This window comes from Vipera berus, assembly GCF_964194415.1.
Source record: "Vipera berus genome assembly, chromosome: 1".
Lineage (NCBI taxonomy): Eukaryota > Metazoa > Chordata > Lepidosauria > Squamata > Viperidae > Vipera > Vipera berus.
Window position 1 is genome coordinate 158122992 of NC_138202.1, and position 25091 is coordinate 158148082.

Sequence of the window (25091 nt, forward strand, 5' to 3'; positions counted from 1 at the left end):
TACATCTGAATTATTCCCAATGTTTTTAAATGTGTGTGCCTGAGGTAGAACAGACAGGAGGAATGGGGTCCCATTAGCAGAAAGGTTAACAAACTTGGATCGGTTTCTACTACAAACCACGAACTCAGCTGAAAACGGGACAGTTGGGGCTGTTGCGCTAAGACGATCTTCATCCTTGCATGGCAAAATGCCGTTTAGATTAGCACATTTTTATAAGGCTAGGCAAAGTTGTCCATCTGTGTAAAAAATCCAAGCCTGCTAAATGGCAGATGTCTATGCCCTTGACAAAAACACTCCTTTTGAGATAAACACAGATCTCAGCTCAAAAGGAGAGCCACAGCACTTGGCATGAAAAACAGATTTACACATTGTGAAAGGGAATGTGGAAGACCTGAGGCCACTATCTTCCAGTATGACTAATCTTGCGTGACTTCCTCATTTGTTTTGTTTATTTGGAATAATTATACCTGAAAGTCTTCCAGAATAATGGCCTAATAATGATAATGATAATAATAATGATCTCAGAACTTGGATAAACTGGATATGCCTGAAAGGGATACTGTATGATGTATGGCCAAATAAACATGGAAGATTGGGATGCAGAGAGAAAGAAGGGAGAGAGAAAGAGAATACCAACCCATTAAATTTAAATCTCATTATCCATGTGTTCACCCCATAGTACACCTGCCTTAGTGCAAATGGCAGTATGTTCTTAAGACGTTAATCTTGATGCCTGCTCATTCTTGTGCCTTCAGAGGATTATTTATTTAATGCTAGGAAGAATTGTCTTGGTGCATATTTCTAGTAAGAAAGCTGATGAAAGGACATGGTCATAAAAAGCCACTCAAACTCTTCGCTTCAACTGCTCAGGCTTCTGGGAGAAGTTGAGTATACATGTTAGGATTATGGGAATTTAATGGGGGCTACGAGCCATATGCCATTGGCCCAAGAGGTGAGGGGGATTTCACTCTGACATGGAAAAGTTCACTCAGTTGATTCTCAAAAAGGTTTACCATCTATAACTTGTTTCCAAACCAAAGTGCCAAAGTACTGACTGTGATTTTAATAAACTTAAAACTACTTTATGTTAAAGCACAGGAGAGGGAGGGAGGGAGGGAGGGAGGGAGGGAGGGAGAGAGAGAGAGAGAGAGAGAGAGAGAGAGAGAGAGAGAGAGAGAGAGAGAGAGAGAGAGAGAGAGAGAGAGAGAGAGATTCTAATGTTTACTTGTTAGGGCACTTCCTATGCCTCTGAACACGTCTTGCTGTTGATTTAATAACATGTTCTCGAGATGTTGCCTTTGTCTCCTCCCCAGTCCATATCTGAGGCGGTTTAAACTGATCATTAGGGCTCCTATTTTAAGGTAAGGGTTTTCTCTCTTCTACTGACATGCTTCACCAAATATAAGTTTTACTTAGGATCACCGGGTGTCTGGTATGTCCTCTGTCCAGCAGGCATAATCTTCAAATCAAATGTTGTCTGGCTTTTTGAGTGTTTTTTTTAATACTATCATGGTGGACTGTTTTCAGAACAGTAGTGATTGAAACTTCCACATATTGTGACTTTATAAATTGTCTGCTTCTTTCTCCCTTTTATCAATCAATAGATGTGACGGTCTAGAATCTATTTAATTTATTTTCTGATTCCAGCAATTGGCTTCAATCCATCCCCTCCAAATCTACAGACTCTAATCTGTTGTTTACATGACTTCTATATTTCCTGTGGTGAAATTAGGGAAGCTTATAATCATTGATTCTATATTATCACTAGCATATGTTGAAAATATATGGCAAAAAATATTGCCATTGGAAAATCAGTCTTTGTGATGTTGGAAAAAGTATTTTCATATATATGAAGGCAAAAATAGATTTTTATTGCATTTTCCATTGTAATTTTTGTTTACAGATGCCAAGAGTGTTAAACCGTCAGTGTGTCTTCCTCCCTCACCTCATTTCTCTCCCTTTCCAATTGTCTATATCCTCCTTTGCCTATTTAAATATCTGCTAACTGTAGTATAGCAATAGCAATAGCACTTAGACTTATATACCACTTCACAGTGTTTTGCAGCTCTCTCTAAGTGGTTTACAGAGTCAACATATTGCTCCCAACAATCTGGATGGAAGGCTGAGTCAACCTCGAGCAGGTCAGGATCAAACTGCTGGCAGTTGGCAGAATTAGCTGCAATAGTGCATTCTAAATACTGCACCACCATGGCAGATATGATCTGCCCAGCTTCTCCTTTTTTAAAAAAGGTATTACAAATGTTTTCCTTCTTTCTAGTTGCCCTCTCTGGACATATTTGCCTGAGCTTAATACCATCAAATAATAACATCTGTCTATCCCAGATCCTTGGGAAGGACCCCAGGTGGATAAAAATCTGGTCTAAACATCTGGCTGACTGTGCTACCAATTATAATAGCTTTAAATATTAAATAATTTTAACACTATCAAACAGCAACATTTGTCTGTCCTCAGTCCTTCAGAATGACCTAATAGGTGGGTAACAGTGCCAAATCCCATCTAAACTTCTGGCTGGCCATGCAGCCAACAGCCTGCAACTGTGTCTCTGGGCAATTTACAAATTTTAAAACATTTAACAAATAGAAAACAGTACAAAACACATGAAAGCAGCACAAGACAAAGGAACAATGGTGGCAGAGAAAACAGAGAGGAACAGAAAGGAAGGGCAGGGCATCAATCTTCTTCCCCATGGGCCTGGGCAAAGATTCCTTCAAAATCCCAGGGGGACATTTTCCTACACCCATCCTCCATGCCTGTGATCTGTTAGCCAGGCAACTTTCGGACACAGATCAAGGTGTGGAGAAGTGGTTGCGCTGAAGAGGGGCAACAGGGAAACTCCCTCTTACTTCACCTTACATACTCCTCCATATGTGCAGCCTGTTGGTTGAGTAGCTGAAGTGGTTGAAAGCACTGTTCTAAGCATTTGCCTATCTTCATCCAACCTCACTTTAGAGCAGGGGTCTTCAAACTTGGCCCTTTTATGACTTGTGGACTTCAACTCCTGGCTGAGGAGCTCTGGGAGTTGAAGTCCACAAGTCATAAAAGGGCCAAGTTTGAAGACCCCTGCTTTAGAGAGAGTGACTGGTGGCTGTTTTCCACTGATCTGTGAGAGGGGAAAGGTAGCTGGGCAATTCCACCAGCTTCTTCTTTAACTGGATTGGCAGTAATTGCTTAAAGACAGCTTCTTTCATCAAACTTGTTATTCTTTGGAACAGGGGTAAACAATTGTGCTAGCACAATTTATGCTGGCATATTGTTCTGCCAGATCAAAGATGGTACAGTAGATTCTTCTTTTAAGTTGGCTGTCTGAAAGAGCTTTTAGGCTGTTCCGGTATGCTACGTATAAGTTAACCATTTGGGGCTCTGCTTTGCATACCTATCAAATGTTTGGTTGAGTGGCTGTAAGTTCATGATTTTCTTTCTAGTAGAATTTTTGTTGTCCAAGGAAGACCATCTGGATAGTTTACTTCCAGTTTAGGTAAATTTAAAAAATTATGTAGGAAGATTAGAGTCAGTTGATGCACTTTAGTTTTCATTTGCATTTGGTTTCCACTTTTCTTCAACTGAGCTTTTATTATTTTGTTCTATATTTTATAGCATATTTATTCATTTGCTTTTATTGGGAATTATTTTAGATATGCATGTACATTTCCAAAATAAATAACCTAGGAAATAAATTACCTCATGAAAAAATGGCTTTTTCTGATTCTTATTTTTTTTAAATGACTGGAACAGGCTTTGGATATTGTAATAGTCTAAATATGGTAAAGAGGTTTCTGTCTTTACATGTTACTCAGTTCAAGAAGTTGGGTAGTAATTTTGTTCCATTGTTCTTGCCCTTGAGCTAACCTTTCCTTCCCTACTCTCACTCAAAAGAAATAAGTAGTTATTGATTAATTGTGTTTTATTCTCAGGCAAGGCAATCTTTTCCATTTGTGCCTGGGCAATAATAACACAAATGAAGTTTACACCTTTGCACAGCCTTAGAAGTGAATGGCTGTCTGACATCTCTGATTTATTCTCCTCCAAAGAGACAAAGCCTAACGTAAATGTCCCATGAGACATGATATATTGTGGCATTCAGAGAACTGGACTAATGACTCCATAGTTGGAGAAGATCACAAAATACAAAGCAGATCTGTTGAAAGAGAAAAATCAATATAGGAAATCTATGGATTGTCTGATTCTCAGCTAATCAAATCCTTCAGCTCAATAATTTTGCACGTCTGTATCTGATTGGGTGTATCAGTAATGTAATTAGAATGTAATCTATTGTTTAGAGTTTGTTAGGCAATTCCGGACAGGCTTTTGAGTTGCATTTTAAAGGTTAATATTTATTTATTAAGTGCAAACAGTGCCTGCTGTTTTATTTGGGGTGGCAAAATGACATTAGTCACATTTATTATCCTTATGTCTATAAAATACTTTATCTCCTAATTTCAAGCACTTGCAACATTTCCTGCAAGCAACTCCTGCTTGTTGAAATCCGGTTTTTAATTGCCTGGAAAACAGCTGACAAATCTTGATAATCAGATCAATGGCAATGCTATTTTTATAAAGGGATGCAATGCAGGAGAGTATCAGGGGGATACAAAAGAACAGGACACTTCAGGGATTGCGAGCTTCGCCATGCCAAGAAAAGCCCTGAATGTCCCCAAGACACTCGTTTCCTTCTTTCTATCAGAGCCCTAAGACTTAGAAGCATGACTGCCAAAGTCCTCAAGAGGGGTCCTCATTACTGTTGTTTTGTGAATGTGGAAACCCACATTGTGTCCTAATTCCAAAATCTGTTCTTTAATGAAAGCCAAGCAAATAGCAGCGCTACCTGCTGAAGAAGGAGAAACAGCCCTGCAAGGACCTTGAGCCCAGCAGAGCGGCTGGCTGCTCCAGATGAGGCTGGGACATCACCCAAGCCCCGAGGAGGATGGGAACATCCTGGAGTCCAGGGCCAATAATCAACCCCATGCTGCAAACAGCAGGAGGACAACAAACAAAATGGATGTAAATGGGGGACGTCCAGCTGTTGAAGCAGTTGGAAGAATGAACCAGCAATCAGCACCAAATTCTCAGGCAGTAAGAGTTCACTACTCTTTTGCTCCCCCCCCCCCAAAAAGAAAAGAAACAGCTTTTAAAGTTCTCATTTGCTTTTAATCAGACATGTACTGCCACGCAAAACTTTTCTGCCACAAGCTGGAGATTGTACATTAAGCAAGGCAGGAGTTTTAGATATGTTTACCATCTTGATTTATATATTAAAAAAACAAGATAAAAATATAATAATAACTCAATAGGTGGACAAAAATACCAAATCTAGTCTAAATATCTGACCAATTGTGCAACAAGCCATAATAAGTGTAATGTAGTGGGTCCGACGCAAGGAAGAGACGCCAGCCGGAGTAAGTGTTCAGCTCTTTATTGGGGGGGGGGACGTACTGAGGAACGAGGGCTACCTGGCCTCCTTAAATACCTAGCCAGGTAGGCGTACAGCCAATGGGGTTGGCCCTAGGGTTCCCGCCAAAACCGTCCAGGCCAACGCCTCCTAGTGGCTGTTGCTATGCAGATACCTGCACTGGATACATAACAATAAGGATGATGATGATGATATAATGATAATGATTTCCTCCCCCACCCCATGTAGTTGGATTAAGAGGTTCAGACAGTATTTTTGCTTCTTAAGGCACATTATATATTAGAAGTGTTTGAATGATTCTGTTAACATTCAAGATTAGTTCATTGTACATTATTAGTTCATTGTACATTACTAAAGCCCTCCAAAACATCCTAAGCAAACCAAAAGAGCCAGTAGCCCCAGAAGAAAAAAAATGCCATTCAGGGCGTGATCTTTGAGTCCAGCATGATCTCCCAACAGTTCTGTTGATAAGAACCATTATTATTTTATTATTTTTTTATTTTAATTCCATTTATATCCCGCCCTTCTCCGAAGACTCGGGGCAGCTTACAAGCTTAGTCATCTGTACAACATACAGTGTAAGCACTGCCACAGCCACTACGTAGGACAAACAGGCAGAAGATTAGCAGAGCATATCCATGAACAGCAACTGGCAGTCTGAAGATATGATGAAAACTCCTTAATTTTACAACGCACGGACAGACCTAACCATAGTTTCAGCTGGGAAATTGTGACCATCCTAGAGCAGGCCAAGTACAAAAGATGCTGGAGAATTCCTTGAAGCCTGGCACTCTGAGAAATCAGACATCAACAGTCACACATACATAAACCTTCATACCATTCAAAAGAGACAAATCAACAAGGGAACAAAAAGAGAACAACAACAAAAAAAAAACCCACTTCCCCACCAGCAACCAACACCCAGATGAGCAAATTAAGACCAAGATTAACATCAAACCAACAATCAAGAAGTAAACAACACCCCTATCAAGGAACTGCCAAACAAGCTAGCAGTAGCTAAAAGCCCAACCAAAGAACCACTTAGACCAGGGGTCCTCAACCTTGCCAACTTTAAGACTTGTGGACTTCAACTCCCAGAATTCCTCAGCCAGCAAACCACTCCCACCAAAACTGACAGGGTAAGCTATCTGAGTGAACCCCACTCCTTATTAGCACTGATGATGCTACCTGGTTTTGGTAATGAAATATCTGCAAGAAAACAACCAAGCTCAGAGAGCACCAAGGACCCCTCATTTCATCCCTGAACTACATACATCAGACATGTCAAACACAAGGCCCGGGGGCCGGATCCGGCCCGCAAAGTGGTTTCATGTGGCCCACGAAGCCACCCTGGAAACAGTGAGGGAACGGCCCCCGCTGCCTTGGCCCTGGCCCAGAGACCCTCCTCCTGCCAGAGACCCTCAGATCTGTCCCACTCCTGCCCAGGCCCCCCATAGGCACCCTTGATGCGAACGATGTAGAGCTGGCCACACCCACCCAGTAGGCCACGCCCACCCTGGCCACATCCACCCGGCCCCCTGAGGGCAACCGCAATGCTGATGTGGCCCTCAATGAAATTGAGTTTGACACCCCTGACATACATTCTCCTCTATTAGTAGCACTGTACATTACTTAGATAAAAGGAGGAAGGCCAGAGATTCCTCTTCCTTTCTCTACTTTGTTTATTTTATTGTTTGTTTTACAAATATTTATCATCCATTCCAGCCCTGGCAAATTTTGAGTGATGTACAGTACATCAAGGAAAACAACAACAGCAATATCAGTGCCCTCTACAAAAATTAAAGCACAATATTCAATGATCAAATAAATTGCATTAAGACAAATTAAGGCACAAACATCCCTTTGTGGTTTACTTGAACTGTTTTATGCTGCATTTCAGAGCCATCCTTCCCAAATTCTGAATAATTTACAAGATCAGCAAATAAAATACTAACATTTAGGAACATTTAATTTAGGAACACACCTTAAACTCTAAAAACTCAGCTCGGAATAAAAATCAGCATTGGCTCCTTTGAAAAGTATCAGCAGGGGATCAAGCATGGAAGTGTATTTCATTAGTATGGGGCCAGCGCTTAAGATCTGTGGTTACCAATGCTCTAATAATGGTTCTTATCAACAGAACTGTTGGGCGATCATGCTGGACTCAAAGATCACGCCCTGAGTGGCAGGCCGTGAGCCACATTGCTCCAAGGTGAAAACCAGATTGAATGTGTGGTCCCCTGTGTATGACGGGAGGGACCATGAGAACTTGAGATGGTCATGAATTCCCAAGCCACCCTAGACCCAGTTCCCAAGGGATGGAAGTTGAAATCCACCAGCACACAGAGCTGGGAGGAGTCCACCATTAGGATACAATACAATTGCAATTGTATTGTTGTGCTACTTTTTTTGACACACTTGAATAACACACCACCAATTATGTAATTTTAATTGTATTGTTGTGCTACTTTTTTTTGACACACTTGAATAAGCTGTGTGTTAGAGCTTATTCAAGTGTGTCAAAAAAAGGTAGCACAACAATACAATTAAAATTACATAATTTTGCAATAAAATATTCATTTCTCTAATAGATCCAGGTTGTCTTGTAAGAATCCATAATAAATGTGGGATTGTTTGGTCTATTTTGTTTTCCGGGTATATTAGCACAGTTCTATAAGACAACACCCCCCCTTTTCCCCCTCAAAAATCTTTCCACTAACCATGTTATCCCTTAATGACAGATCAGTATGAATATTTAATCAGACAGGCCTATATAAAGTAACACTCAAGGCTTAGAATATCACTCATATGTACTTGTATTGGCTATGTATCTAAATTCTTTCATAATTCACTTGAGCATAAATTCAAGGGATTCTTTATTTCCAGTGAGCAAAATTCAAGGGATTCTTTATTTGCTGATAACACTTGTTTAATATAAAGAAGGACAGAACTGAAAGGTAGGTTGCAGTATTTCTTAGTTTTATAAGGGAATTTGTAGTTTGGTAAACAGGTTTATTGCTGAATCTCTTCTGAAAAGGTTCTTTTTGCACCAACTGCATCTTTGACCATGAAGAAAGTGATGATTGTGTGTGTGTGTGTGTCTGTGTTTTGTAGGAACAGAGAGTACAAGTAAACAAAGAATTGCTTTTGTACCCTTTGGCTTTCTAAGATACCTGTATAGTGTACAACTGAATCTTCATCATAATAATGTTAGGTAGCATCACACTTCGGGAATAGGGCGTTATATAAATTCAATAAATAAATAAATAAATAAATAAATAAATAAATAAATAAATAAATAAATAAATAAATAAATAAATAAATAAATAAATTGTAAAACATAAGATACCCTCAAGTTAAACTTAATTTGTGATGTCTCCAGTGTGCTTCAACAGCATCAGGGATATGTTTTATCACACTCTTCAGGGTTTTAAAAAGCTTCCTAATTTAGTAAATAAGCCTGATATACTTAGGTGGTTCCCCATTCAACTACAAGAAGTACTCAACCTACAATCATTTGTTCAGTGACCATTCGAAGTTACAACGGCACTGAAAAAAGCGACTTATGACTGTTTTTCATACTTACGACCATTGCAGCATCCCCATGGTCATGTGATCAAAATTTGGACACTTGACAACTGGCCCACACTGTCTCCAGTGTGCTTCAACAGCATCAGGGATATGTTTTATCACACTCTTCAGGGTTTTAAAAAGCTTCCTAATTTAGTAAATAAGCCTGATATACTTAGGTGGTTCCCCATTCAACTACAAGAAGTACTCAACCTACAATCATTTGTTCAGTGACCATTCGAAGTTACAACGGCACTGAAAAAAGCGACTTATGACTGTTTTTCATACTTACGACCATTGCAGCATCCCCATGGTCATGTGATCAAAATTTGGACACTTGACAACTGGCCCACATTTATGACGATAGCCGCGTCCCGGGGTCATGTGATCCCCTTTTACGACCTTCTGACAAGCAAAGTCATTGAGGAAGCCAGGTTCACTTAACACCTGAGTTACTAACTCAACAACTGCCATGATTCACTGAATAATTGTGGCAAAAAGGGTCATAAAATGAGGCAAAACTCATTTGACAACTGTCTTGCTTGCGACAGAAATTTTGGGCTCAGTTGTGGTTGTAAGTCAAGGACTACCTGTATTAACCAAAGCTGACATTTCTGAGAGAAGCAAAGAGCAGGTAGTTGCTGCTCCTTTGCAGGAGAAACTAAATGGGTCTTCTCTGGGATATTATTAAGCTGAATTTGAAGCACACACCCCTTATCATCTGCCCCAGCAATGTAGAATCCAGTCTTCTACTACTATTGTATCTGCTCAGCCCCATCCTGTATTCTGCTTCTTGGATACCCTGGAAGAAAAGGTAATAGGTACTAGGTAGTACTTTGGCTTCAAAAAAAATATGAATGCCTTGGTTCGCAGCAGCCCCAAATTCAGAGTAATGGATTTGGCATGGGTGATATGTGGGGCTAATACGTTTATGAGTGCACAGTGGTGTAAAAACGCCATGAATGCTTTAATTTAAATTCTTGCCCAGAACAGGGACTTGGACTCAATGGCCTACGTGGCCCTTCCAACAAGGCTCCAGGATTAAGGGAGCTGGAGATGGCCTGGATATTGCTTAATTATCTATTCAGTTTTTGTAGGTGAAATTCATTAGTTTTGAGAAAAAAAATGAGGTGGCTAAGACCAAGGAATCGGGGTCTTCAAACTCTGCTTGTTTGTCAGTGGTCACTGAAGACTGAGTGTAAGACTGATAAAATGTAAGGAATCTGGAAAATAGTGAAATTGACAAAAACATCCCACAGCAAGAAATACTTTTCCAGGTGTTGATGACAAATAATTTGGGAATTCTTTTTGTATCAGAGTTGAAACAATTTTTTAAAATGGCCTACATTTAGTAAGAAAAGCAAAATCTCAGAAGTTCTCACACAAGATCACGAGATGTACCAGGCATGAAATCACATAATGCTCTAGAGTTAGGAAATGATTGCTGTGCTAAGTTTAATTGTTGAATACTTTTTCTTTAATATTTATCTCTGCTATTTTAATCCATTGTATAGGGCAGGGGTCTTCAAACTTGGCCCTTTTATGACTTGTGGACTTCAACTCCCAGAATTCCTCAGGCAGTGTGCCTGGCTGAGGAATTCTGGGAGTTGAAGTCCACAAGTCATAAAAGGGCCAAGTTTGAAGACCCCTGGTATAGGGCATAGGTGTCAAACCTGCCACATCACATGACGTGTCGTGACATATCGCGACGTTTTTTGCATTGCCGGAGCTGGGGTGGGCGCATTCTCCATATTATGCAACCGACCCATGGGCCGGCAGTTTGACATCTATGGTATGGTATAGGGCTTTGTGATACAGCATTCTTGACATGGGAAGTGATATAAAACTAAATGAAATAATTTAATTATTTAAAATAATGCTAACATCGAATGTTATTGCTTGACACTGACAAGCAATCATGTCAAATAATCTGTAACAGATTGGAAAGTGATCATTTCAGTTGGATTCAATACTTATAGAATTAATCTGTAAGTTGCACTGTTAGTATAACCATTGTAACTTGCTAAAACAAGAGTTCATGGCAGAGAAAATAGTCATTTCAGCAGTTATGTTCTTTTTTTTAATGAAAAATGATTCAGAACAAAGCTTATATTTGTTTTTTGTCATGGGTTGATCAAGGCACTGTCTTCTTTATGTCAGGTGAGATTCCTGATGACTTAAGAGATGCAGTTTCCTGGACATAAGAGCTTCTCGTTGTCTTCTTCTAGTATGTGATCAAAATTCCTGATCTATCATTCATTCTGAGATCTCCTGGTGGTTTCCCATCCCAGCATTAGCCAGGCCTGATGCAGCTAATTTTCCCAACCCAAACAAGATGGCCAAATATTGCTGTACCTAAGACAGAGACCAACCCTGGGTTCCTATCATCTTGAGACGATCATGTACTATATACCAAAAGCGGCACAGGCTTTTTTATGCAGGTCTTTAGTAGCTTATCACTTCTGAGAATTGGCTAACTTATCATTAGTGAATTAAATAGCTCCCTAAATATTTCAGAATATATCAAATGGCACAACAGCACAGAATATGAATAATTCATTGCTGAAAATTACCTTTCTCTTCTTTGATATAGGAGGGATAAAAGCACCATAATAAATAGAAGAGGGGAAGTCATCATTCACAGAAATCCCATCTATGAGGGGATAATCTGTTGTCTCCCTGAGTGTGTATGTGTGTATGCCTATGTTTGCATATAACATGCAAAAATGTAATGTGGGATTCTGGAATAGGTGGGGTTTCCTTTATCCTCAAAAAGAACAAGCTCTTACTTTTATCCTTGACAGAAAGACACTCTTAGTTTTGTTTTACATACACACGCATCTCCATCTCTCCATCCATATATTTCCTTTTCTGCTCTGGAAGCCTGGCTTTTGTTCTAATGCCATGTAGATCTTTATGGCCTGGAGGAGAAGATGTAGGGATGGGGAGCAGAGATGGTTCTAGTGAAGGCTTTTGCAACAGTGGAGGGCAGAAGATGAGAGGGCGGTAGCAGAAGAACAGATCTCCCCTTTCTTGCTGTCATCTGCCCTGTGTCCTGCTCTTCTGCAATCATGGTTATCCAGATGACCCTTCCAGGGCAGCAAGGTGATGGAGAAAATTCCATCAGCATTTCTGCAGCCAGATATGGTAACCCTGCTCCATCGTTCAGATTTGCTAAAGACAATGAGTGAAGAATGAGGTGGAAACAGGTCTCCTCGTACTTGTGGACCCCAAGGCAACTCCTTCCCCACTTTCACTACATTTGTATTTTAAATCCTCCTTTTGCTGCAGCTCTTACAGGTAGTCTTCTATTTACAACAATTAATTTACCCACCGTTTGAAATCGCAACAGTGCTTGGGGGAAAAAAACCCCCACCGATTTACAATGCACCCCGTCTCTTCAGCAAATCGCAGCCTCCTCATGGTCGCATGAACAAAATTCAAGTGTTTGATAACTGGTGTATATTCACAATGGTTGCAGCACCTCATGTGATCACTATTTATGACCTACCCAGTCGGCTTACAACAACCAAAGTCAGTAGGGGAAAGTCAGATTTGCTTACCATCATATGATCTGTCTAACAGCTGCAATGGTTTGTTAACAACTGTTAAGCAAAAAACAAAACAAACAAACCATAAAATTGGCATGACTCACATAGCAATGGAAATTCTGGCTCCAATTGTGATTGTTGAGGACTATCTAGAGTTGCATTCGGAAAGAAAATCACAGGAGTTTTGGAATGTGCACAGAGTTCAGAATGTAGCCTTCTGGGTTTGCGGGGAGCATGGCAGTGGGTGGGCTCTGCACTTGGATGGAAGATAAGGTCCAGGGATGGTGAAGGGGAGCACATCCCACCCCTGGATGGACTATTCTTTTTTGGGGGGTAGGGGAGGAGAGCAAGGTTAAATGTGAACTTTCCTTAACTTTTAGGCTACATCTTTTGGGTTGCTCACCTAAAACTGATAGGAAGCCCTGCCATTGGACAGTGCCATCAGAAGTTGGCAATGTGGTCAAACATGGCTCAATTCTAGAAATGGAATTCAGGGGCCACAGGACTAAGACCAAAGGCATCTGGGGGCAGGCATGGTGTGTTGTCAAAAAAAAAAAGTCAGTCTGGCCACAATCATATGGCCAAAGCTTTAACCTTTCAGGAGGAATATTAAAAAAAGAAGGCAGAGCCTCAATCACATTTTTGTGGCTGTCAACTTGGCTTTTTTTTTAATCCTCCCTGGTAGATGCCTAGCCCCCCCCCCCAGGCCTCATTCCTAGATTATAATTTATCTGAAGAAATAAAGTGCATTTCCTGATGGAAAAAAAGTGTTAATGATAGAATGCTAGTATTCATTTCCACTTTTTTGCTTATTTTGCTAAAACAGAGGTTATATTTATGTTGATGAACACAGCTAAAATGGATGTATGCTTATTAACAAATGTGCGGTAAATTTTAAAAGATAATATATTTGGGGACAATTTTGTTGGGGGCCTTATTTTCCTTCTCCATTTAGTTCCTCTGAGCTTCAAAGGAGATGTACTTCTCTTTGTTTTCTTTTAGTAAAAATTATCATTTAGTATCTTCCTTTTATTTAAGAAACCCATCCAGTTTTCTTCACCATAGCAATTGTGCCCCAACCATCTGCCCCTACCTCATGCTGGGATTGGACCTAGATTCTGATTATGCAAGGAAGTGGCATAAACTCTCTTTTATATTTTTTCTTTCATAGTCTAGTGTGTTTCTATTATTTTAAAAGGAAGGCTGTGTTAAGAGGTTTGCCCATCCCTTTTGATGGAATTAATCCCATTCCCTCACTGACTTTAAAGTCTTTATTTTTTATATTCTTTATCAGAATATTTATACTCCTCCTCCTCCTCCTCATCCCAGCTTTCCCTTGGAACAAACACCTCCTTGTGCTTTCAACATGTAAAGATTCACTGTTTTTCTTTCGTTTGCCCAATCATGCCACATTTATTGTCAAATGCCCCTAATTTATTTATCTATTTAAAAGATTTATATGGCTGCCCATCTTAAACAACTCTGGGTCAATTTTCTTTGTTACTATTGTTGAAAGAAAAATCAGGTCCAGTTCCAAGCCGGGAATAAAATGGAGGCTGCTTTTGAAAGAAGGTTCCCGTTTATTGATAAGCAAAACCAGCAACAGCATGCAGTTCTGGGACAGCTGACTAATAAACAGGAACCTTCTTTCAAAAGCAGCCTCCATTTTATTCCTGGCTTGGAATCACTTGATTTTTCTTTCAATGCTATGTTTTTACTTCTGTTCCATTAATTTAGCATGATTCCTCCCACTTCTTTTCCCTTCTGTGTTTCTCGGACAGTTATACTAACTTAAAACTGTACTGGCAAAATATCCTGCTTTCCTTCTGCTGCTGCATAAAAAAGCCCATCTAAGCAGTCACCATCAAACTATTACTTACTGATAAAGAAGAGTAGATCTATTCAACTGGGCTTTACTCATTTCTACTTTTTCAAAAAGTAAGTTTACTCAGCCCAGTGTTCATCTCACTTTGTATTTTTAGGAAAATCCAAATGAAATTTTGAACATAATTGGATGTACTTTTCCAATAATGTATACAGTAATTGCCCTAGGTGTTCAAAAGCAATTTTCCTCAATATAGTACCTTTTTTAATGCACTTTCCCATAATATATGAAGCACTTGGATGCAGGATTGTTTAGCTGCAAACTGCACCACAGTATTTGGACAAGTGCAGGTTTTGCCATATAGTTGTGTTACAGTTCATTCATAGACTTGAAGGGAGCATAGATAGAACAAGTTCCCATTAAAATGCAAAATCAAGCAATTTCTTCCCCATCTTTCTAATAAGGGTCTTAATGTTAGAGTTTTCCATCTCATAAAATACCCTCCTTCTATTTAGTCCTGACTTAATTTAATTTTCCAACTCACTGCTGATGTAACTAAAATAATTACTAGTATTCCACTGCCATCTTCTTTCAATCTTATGCAGGGCAAAAATATGCAGACATTTGTTTACGGAGCTGCCTTTCAAATTCCAACAACGAAATGGTCTGAAAGCTCTGAGAAATTACCAAATACTTTCAATTTATGAATATTAACGCAGGACGTCTTTTGATAAGTCACTTCATAGAGACAGCCGCACAAGGAACTTAAAATTGAGATAGTCAATCTTGTGTGCATATTATTAGTATTTGAAACCTCTCTGAGAGGAGAAATTATGTAAATTGATATCATGCTAGTTATATAGCATCCATGCTGGGAATTCATAAGAAGTAGCTTGACAGTGAAATATTTCACTCTGAGCAAGAACAATCTGACATTTAGGACTCCTTACATTAACAACTATTTCTTTCTTTCCTTCATAATGAACATTTTAAAGGGGGGGGGGAAATCCCCTTGAAAGTGGCAACTAATAAATCTGCCACTTTACCATTCTGACCTTTGAAGAAAAAAATGGATTGGAAAGCAATAGGCATGTAATGGCATTAAGAAAGGAAGAAAATAGCTGGTGCTTGTCCGTGGTCAGTTAATAGCTCAGTGGCTTTTATTCTGTAGCTCCATACCTGCAAAAGACTCAATAAAAAGGATCAGGCTCAGGACCAATTAGTGTCACATTAATCTGGAGCGATAATGAACAGAAGCTGCTGGAGGCCCTACCAGTTTCTCGGCATGCTTTATGATGAGGCTCTTGAGTGAGCTGTGCTGTGCGATGGAGGGCAAATTGGGAAGGCACACTGAAGAATTGCTTGTTTCCTGCATGTCTGGCAGCTAGGAAAAACATGCCTGAGAGGAAAAAGCCCGTTAAGTGCTGAGGATGTCTGCTGCTTTCTTGGCAAGGAAAATGTCCGACACAATGTAAGCTGGTTTCAGAAAATTAGGTCACTTCTGTTAGATCAGCAGTGATGGCCTTTCCAGAATCCTGCCTTTGAGATATATTTTCCAGCCTCCTCAAAACGCCTCTAGGTTGTCGGTGATGAGGGGCTGATTTTGATTAGAAAGGTCACGGTGGTGCTGTAGTGCAACAGTACTCTGGTTTTTCTCTTCAGATCGTATAAATCTGTCTGTTATGTGTGTTTTGTTCTAGCTGTTAAATGGCCATCAGGGAGATGTAGAATTTTTTTTTCACAATTATTGATTTCCACATATGGGAAAAGAGTTTGCTGTCATTTAATTTGCCACCTGCAAATGAACTGAAAAGACTCCGGAGATTATAAAACTTCATTTCAACCCCAAGCCTAAAGCCAGGGCAATTTGGGGAGGGCTAGATATTCTGTTAATAAATAACATTAAAAACTTGAAATCTACTAGCTGATGCATCTGGCAGTTATGCCCTCCGTTCCTCATGTGTATTGTTTTTGTTATTTAACTTGAAGAATTTTAGCGGAGTTATTCAAATACTAAGTTTTAGTGATATTGCATACTTTAGCTCTGAAATGGCTGAGCTGATTGCAGAAAAATTCTATTAATTGACTTAATAGAATCATTAGACGAATGACTAATTCATATCGCACATAGCTGGAAATGGATTGCTTCCAATATAGAATACAGAACTGAAAATAGTACTGTAATTACAAGGTAAATAATTTCATTATGTTATTTTAATACTATTCATTAAATGGCTGAATATGCATTTTTTTAAAAAACATGTAATATAGTTGTCTTGTACCTTGATCATTAGAAAGTCAAGGTCTCCCTGTCTGGATCTGACATGTTTATGGAATCACAGTTGCTTTCCATTATGTTTGTAAATATTCCTAAGGCACTGGGATTTGTAACCAAAATCTTCTCAGGAAAGCAGGAGAAAATCTTATAGCACCCCAGGAATGCGTATATGTGGGAAGGTGGGAGGCTTCAAAAGGCATGGTCACCATGTTCTAAATTTGACTGGAGAGCTTGGAAAAGTGGAGGACATCCATAGAGTGATGAGTGACCAATTTGTACCTGTGTCCATGTCTCACAATACATTAGTTTTTTTCAGGCATTGTTCAACAATGTTTGTTTGTTAGTTTGTTGTTGTTGTTAGTTGCAAAGTCGTGTCTGACCCATCGTGACCCCATGGACAACGTTCCTCCAGGCCTTCCTGTCCTCTACCATCTTCTGGAGTCCATTTAGGCTCACGCCTACTGCTTCAGTGACTCCATCCAGCCACCTCATTCTCTGTCATCCCCTTCTCTTGCCCTCAACCTTTCCCAGCATTAGGCTCTTCTCCAGTGATGGATTAGTTAGGCTTTGCAATGAGTAACAGAGATTAGATTATGGTGAGTAGCCCTTTCTCTTTCTTTAGCTTGCCCACTTCTCATGGGCTGAGCTTGATATACTCTGTCTTTCTCAAAGCCTGACCCTGAGACCTGATCTAAAGGTACTTGGTCCAACTGGACATTGCCACTCTTAGAAGGCAGATTAGCTCACCTTGGATCATTTCAGCCCATTTGGGGGTTGCTTTGCATGATTCTTTCTTTTTTTTCCATATGCAAATAGAAGAAAATATAGGAGATGTGATTCTGTCCATGTCATACCTTTTTTAAAAAAAAGTTTAAATCATCTATTTCCCTTGACGAGAAAGCCAAGAGCAAGATTTCATCTCTTTTATCTCTCTCTCTCTCTCTTTTATTTTTTTCTTTAAATTTTTTTTTTACTTTTAAATTGGAACTGTTGCTACAATGGCTAAAAGCATGCAGTTCTCAAATTGAAGCAATAGGCGCCAAAGCTACAGTATCCTGTTGCTCAGAATGTTGTTTGCTTTCACTCATGATTTTGAAGAATGCTAGAAATATTCCTCCTTAGAATACACTCTCCCCACCACCACCACCCTTAGGATAATTTAAATTAAGAAACTGATTTGTTCTGTGCCCTGTTTCTGAACTAGAGCTTTCAAAGTAACTGCTTAAAAAAAAGTTAAAGAACTGGAAGTCCATTCACAAGATTCCCAAACACTGATTTTGTTTGAGCCTCACCTGAACCTTTGGTGTTGGTTGGCCGAAGGCCCAGTGGAAGACAATGTGATTCATGCAAAACTTGCTTCTAGAAGGTATTTTTTATCAAAAAGGACATAGATGAATGCCTGAAATATTTATAATTTGTTCAGATTCTTTTTGAGTATTTTGAATTTGTGCATATGGCACCTCACACGTGTTCTGACAATCTGGGATTATTAGACTGCTTAGACAATCTGTTCACGTAGCTCTGGGTTGTTTTATCTAATGATTCTGTTTGAACATAATTGCAACAAAATTTAAAATCCTAAATGAATGAAAGAATAGGCAGATGTTTCATTTTAAGTCATTTGGATATAATGCAGCCAGATTGTTTTCACACAGTAAACCCAGAAGCTTTTTGTGTGTGTCTGGTCTACTGAAATATATGGAATAAAGAAGGGTGTGTTTTTGTTCATTTTTAGTTCAACGGGAGAAGTTTCAAAGTACAAGAAAATAGAATATATGCAATGATTTATATATTGCTGTGCTTTTCCTTTTTGCTAACATTTCAAGGTTGTTAGAAAGGGGAAAGAATTTACAACTTTGATAATTTGGGTTCCAGTTTGAGAAGGAAGGAAGGAAGGAAGGAAGGAAGGAAGGAAGGAAGGAAGGAAGGAAGGAAGGAAGGAAGGAAGGAAGGAAGGAGCTTCTTAATTATTGACCACACTGCTTCAAAGGTGCTTTTTCAAAAGGCAACTGGACTTTATTTTTCCCTGAAGATGTTTCACTTCTCATCTAAGAAGCTTCTTCATTTCTGACTGAAAGGTGGAGAACGGAAGGATTTATATTCCTTGCAGTCATCTGGTCATTAGCACTCTTTCTGAAAGTTGTTGAGGCCACTTGGAGGTTTACCTGTGCCCTCAAGGTCACCTGAATAGTGCAAATGGGTGTGGAACCTTCTTAGAACTGCTGAAAGTTCAACCATAACCAGGATGATTAAGAATCTCCCTAAATATTGACCATGGTTTAATTTTCTAGTTAATTTAGGTGAGTAATACTCCTCTGGAGATCGTTCATCATTCTACGAAGTGTTTATTGATCTTAGATGTGGATTTGATTTCATCTCTAGATCTAAACTATAGGAGAAATTGAACCGCCCTGAGTCCTTCGGGAGAAGGGCGGTATACAAATTTAATAAATAATAATAATAATAATAACTGTTTCTTAGTTAATAAAAGGTTACTTGTCCTTATATTCATGGAATATGAAAACTCTCAGATGAAGGCGCGATGTAACGCACATGGACACTGCACCAAGGATAGTCCTGTCAAGAAGGGAGACAGAAATGGCATTTTTCTACTTGCCCTTCTTTTTAATCTCTATATCAACTCTCTTGTAGACAAACTGAAGTCCATTTTTTTCATCTGCCAAAATTGTGAAGTAGACACTGTTCTTCTGTACGTAGATGATGTCATACTATTTTCTCAGATCTCTAGATTGGCCTGAAATGGGCACTTTATACATTTGCTGAGCATTGTTGAGAAGAATGGCCACAAATGAATGCTTTTTGCTAAGTGCTCTGAGGCACATTTTTGGTACCTAAATAATCACCCAAAGAACAAGTCAAGCCTTTATATACTTGGGGATTGTTTTCCATGCTACAGGCAACCAAAAGTCTCATCCCAATTATGTTACCCTAAACACACAAAAACTGCTGATTTTACAATCTTTCTACTTTCCCAAAGGAATTCAGCATATACATGCAGTGATTAAAGTCCTTTCAGCTAAGATCTGAGCCCAACTCCTTTTGGGAGTTCATTTGGACCCCCTACAGGTCACTCCTTTCTCTTGAAAGAGTACAATTTAAGTTCTCGAGATCAATTTTTCAAATACCCTGTTGCATTCTGAAAGTGGTGTTCCATGGTGAAGCTTGCCCATTTAAAACAGAAACTTCTGCCTGGATTTTCATTTTTGAAGTGGCTCATCCAAGGCCAGATTCAATGCCCTTCAAACAACTGTTATTGAAGGGAGATACCAAAAAATCCCCTTTGAACAGAGACTGTGTCCAGATGTGATGGAAGAATAATTGAACCAATGGAAACACATCGGCTTGTATTGTCCCCTCTACCCAGATGTTCACCAGGAATTATTCTCTCTGTTCCTTATTAAACATCCTGGTCATTTAAGTTTGTTTATCTTAAGTTGTTATTGTCAGATCAATCTGCTTTTACTTCTCTGACTATAACTAAGTACTGTTCTATAGTTTGTACTGTAAGCCATAGTATTTCTTCTAATCGTTCTTAGGTATTTTAGAACAATAGATTTTCTTATTCCTTTTTTAATTCTAAATAATTGTGATTTTCTAGTTTTAGCTGTTTGTCAATGACTAAATAAAAATCAATTGATTGAAGGGGAAAAAAATCACATTTTAGTGAAAGTCTGTGTTTTCTGTCAAGTCTGAATTTCAGAAACATCAAATTTGTTGATTCCTTCTTTCCAGCCTCACCACAACCTTCCTTTCTTTTCTTTTTTTTTGAAAATTCAATAGATCCTCAAGGAATATCTTTTTGTTTTGTTGTTGACTGAGGGCCAAGCATATATTTCCTTCCAAGCCCATGAAAGGCATAGCTTTACCCAGGTAGAAGTAGTTTTTCCCTCTTATCTTGACACTGTGCAATTTCAACAGGTATAAAATATGTCACGCTCTGTGCCTCCACTTTTTGGTGTTAGGAATGTGCAAAGCTTACATATTTGGGAATGGACCATCCAAGAGAATATGAGAACATTTCATTTCCCCTTTGGATTTTCTTTTATCTCCTCCAGTTCCTGTCATTTTGGTTCTGAGATTTGTAGAAGGAAATCCTCCAAAAAGAAATGATTTAAAGTGAGCCAAATATAGCCCAGCCCCCAGACAAGCCTTATTTGAAATGTCATGTTCAAGACACCTTCAACTTCTTCCTATGTGGAAGATTTACTTTCAGAAACTCCCAGTTAAATTATATCATCTATTCAGGAGTTTCAGCTTGGTCTGGAGGGGAAACAATATTTTGGAATCAGTGGAATACTTTATTTCTAAATCAGTGACTTGAAACAGAGGCAATATTGGCAGGATAGCACTTGGCAACAGGGCAACAAATTTCATGCTGGTATAGTTTTCTGACATGTCAAATATGGCAGCACTTCAACTCATCAACAGTGCTTACATTTCAAAACCTTATCATGGTTTCCATTTCCCTTCCACCTAAACCACCTAAGCCAGCGGTCCCCATCCTTTTTGAAACAATTTTCCCATGGATTGGGCGAGGGCGTGGTTTCGTGTGCTACCTAGAGCCCACACATGTGCCTTCACTTGCTTATGTGGCCCCGTTCCTAACAGGACACCAACCAATACCAGTCTGCGGCCCAGGGGTCAGGGACCGCTGTTATAAGCTAACTTCATTTCTCAATGTCTTCATACTAAATCTGCTTCCCATTTCTCAGCCTACCCTACGAGCTTAGCAATGTGAAGGTTCGCTCTTGTCAGGTGTATATATCTGTTCCTTTTATATATATACACACACACATATATAAAACAGTGAAGAAAGGCTTCAAAATGTTCAAAGGCATTCGGCTTTAATGGATCCATTAAGAAACAAGGGCTGAAGAATTTCCTCTTGCAGTTTACAAGATTCTGTACTTTATCCCTAATTTTACATGAACAAAATAAATAAAATCTGTGCAATTTTTGCTTTCTTGATCATACTCTGCTGTGGAAGATTTGACAGAACCCCCAATTCTCTGTTTTCTTCTTGATTATTTTCCTGTCCACTGCCAACTGTAGTAACAAAGTCTACGTTGTGACATTTTGGGATGTAGATCTTTTACTTATACTATATTGTTTATAAATTACAACTCCACCGATGGCATAATAATAAGAGTAGCTAACAGGAATCGGTGTAGTCTTTCTCTGACATTTTCCAGTGAGGAAAAGTCAACAGAATGATTTATTTTGTCCATGTGCACGCATATTTCTTTTTGCAAAATAAAGCATGTAGTTACATATTTTAGAACAGGAGTCCCCAACCTCTAGTCTCCAACCTGTTAGAAACCACAATCTCCAACCTGTTAGTCCCACAGTTGGAGGCGAGTGTTGGGCAAGGGCAGGGGGTAGGCAACCTTGGCTCTTTTATGATTCATGAACTTCAACTCCCAGAATTCCTGAGTCAGCTACCCCTAGGCAAAGGAAACTGCACATGTGCAGGATCTAGGTTGTGTGCTCCCCCCTCCCCCCATGGAAAAATTGTCTTCCACGAAACCAGTCCCTAGTGCCAAAAAGGTTGAGGACTTCTGTTTTAGAGAGAATGTCTGGTAACTGGTATCATTTCAAAATAAAATATATTTGATATTTATTATTTCTCACCTACAGTAGTCAAGATCCTAATCATTTTTATAAGACAATCTACTCCAAACACTGAATTAAATCTTTTAGCCCTCCTTCTCTCTGTGGGGGGGAGGGATTGGATGATTAGATATTCCTCTATTCATAGACATTGAAAGGTGTTTAGTTATGTAGTTTGTATCTAAATGCATAACGTGCCTGTAAGCACACAGAAATGCACACATATATACTACCTGTTACTCAAACATTATTGTTTAGTTATTTTATTCCATTCTAAGGTATGCCTGCAATTAACTATTGCATCTGGTCATTTCTGTGTCTCGGTGAAAGAAGACAAACCAGCGCCAATTTGCACCGCATATGTTCTCAGCATCACATATGGAACATTTTAAAAATAATTTCTGCTTCACCACACCAGAGTATCATTTGAAAATGCTGAGACTATCTGCTCTGGCAATTTTAGATTCTAAAATAAATATATAAATAAATAAATTAGTATTTCACACCATGATTCCCCAATAAAACTTCAATCTTGAACTAAGCTCCAAACTAAGGTCAGGCAGTCTCTGTCCAGAAGGCTTACGTTACTGATGACTTGTTAATGCCTCTCTGCTGGAAGGCTGATAATTAAAAAAATATCTACCATTTTAAAAATAGTGCTGAAAGATCATGGCTGATCTGAAGGAGTAGTATAGTAGTATAGTAGTATAGTTCTATGACCCTTGCTTAGTGTAACACATTTATCCTCTTCTGTGTCACACAAACAAGGAAAATGGACAGTGCAGGAGACATGAGCGTTGGAGATCATCCTTTGTAAACTCACTGCTCCTGAAATAATGTAATACTGCCCTGATGGTTTGATTTATCCGTTTTCTCTCTGGCACTGTGAACCTGGAAGTGATTTTTTTTTTATTAAAGAGTTTTACAAAAACAAAATTTTACAATATATCCCCAAATCCCCCCCACCCCAAACCCGCCCACTTCCCTCCCCCACTTCCCAGAGCTAAATACAGGATTATAGTTATAATAATCATATTCTAAATAAAAATTATGCATAATATACAATTAACCAAATTCATAATGTGCTTTAACTCCCCTTTAACATAACTACCTACAAAGTACCAATAACAATATCCCACTAAAATCTACACATAAGCTAAATGGAACTTTTTAGTCCCATATTTGTTTTGAATATAATCTATCCATCTCCTCCAAACTGAAATATATCTTTCCTGTGAATGATCTTTCAAATAAGCAGAAATCTTAGACATTTCTGCAAGATTTGAAACTTTAAACACCCATTCTTCTATAGTAGGCAAACTATCCTTCTCCCAATATTGTCCCACCAGTAACCGTGCTGCTGGAAGTGATTTTTGATAGGTTGTCCCAGCTTAAGGAACTATTGGTTTCTCCTCTAATAAAAAGAGCCAAAGCAGTTATCCTATGATATATTATTGTTGGTTATTATCAAAACTGGTATATTTATTCATTAATTAAACCAATTAGTTAAAAGATCACTACACGTGAACATTGTTTATTTTGTACTCTTCAGTGCCCTTTTACTCTTCTCACCTCTGCTACATTCTTACCTTTGATGTTCTTCTCCTTTGCTTTTATCTTCTGCTTCTCGTCTTCAGTCTCATTGGTACACAGCTCTTTAACTTGTTTGGCTGTGAAAACTCAGCTGTGTCATTGACAGTTGTTAGTGGCATCTGGGATGCTTCTCAGCGTAATCTCATTCCTCATCCCTGTCAGTTGTGTCAAACACATTGAAAGAAAATGAAGCTGTAATGCCAGAGAAATAAAATGATATTGAGAAGAACAGAATATGTTAGAAAGAGTGTCAAAAATTACAAGTGTGTGCCACCAGTACAAATTTGTAACTAGAAATGAGCCCACAGTTTGAACTCATCCATCCTTGGTATCCAGATGATCTATTTTTAAGATTGAGAAGACCTAGGTTTGGCCCATGTATGTTGCCAATTTTTATGGCTCATTTCCACTTACTACCTTTCCGCTTGAGTGAATTTTCAGGATTATCGTGAAGATCAAATGGGAGCAGAAGAGAGCCATGGACATCATTTTGAAATCCCTGGAGGAAAATACATTTAAATGAAGCAACCACTGCTGCCAGTCTATTTAAGACACTGAGAGGCTCAGGGGCACAATGTTCATTAAGGCCTCCTGTTTTCTCCTCAGTGCTTCTTACGTTGATGTAAACGTTCTCGTTATTTTCTTTTATCTGTTGACCAATAAAATGGCAGTGCTTAGGGAAACTCAAAATACTGAAAAAACTGTTTGAATTGCTAATTGATTGGTTTTACAACCTTGAATGAGAAATATTGAGCAACTTGATTATTTCAAATTCTGAACCAGACCTTGGATGGGTCTGTCTTCCTACGTGGGTCTTAGAGGAATAATTCCCCATTGACATTCCTGATCCCCACCCTTTGAAAATCTTATGCCTATTACATTTATTATTTTGGTTCACTGAACAGTCAGCCAGATGTTTAGACTGGATTTGGCATTTTTATCCAAAGGACCTAGAGTAGACAGATACTGATGTGAGGGATCCTGGATGCTTTCCGAGCTTGGTTAATTTCTTGCAGACGTTTCATTACCCAAACTAGGTAACATCATCAGTGCCTCACAGATACTGATATTTGATGGTGTTTTTACTTGTTGTATTTATTATTTATTCAATTTTTACACTGCTGAGTTGCTCTGGGTGGTTTTCAACTTTTATTCTGAGTCTTGTTCTTATTAGCCCTTATTATTACTAATGGCAAAGTTATAAACATTCATAG

At 38.9% G+C, this 25091-nt stretch overlaps 1 protein-coding gene across 1 annotated transcript in view; it reads left to right on the top strand.

Moving 5' to 3' along the window:
* Positions 1 to 19163: 19163 nt before the first annotated feature.
* MYO3B (myosin IIIB) overlaps positions 19164 to 25091 on the top strand; it is a gene marked incomplete at both ends in the record, with an annotated part of 269873 nt that continues 263945 nt past the window's right edge. Inside the window, one exon of the mRNA XM_081339995.1 lies at positions 19164 to 19363. Coding sequence (XP_081196121.1) covers positions 19164 to 19363 — 200 coding nt within the window. The remainder of the gene's footprint in view (positions 19364 to 25091) is intronic.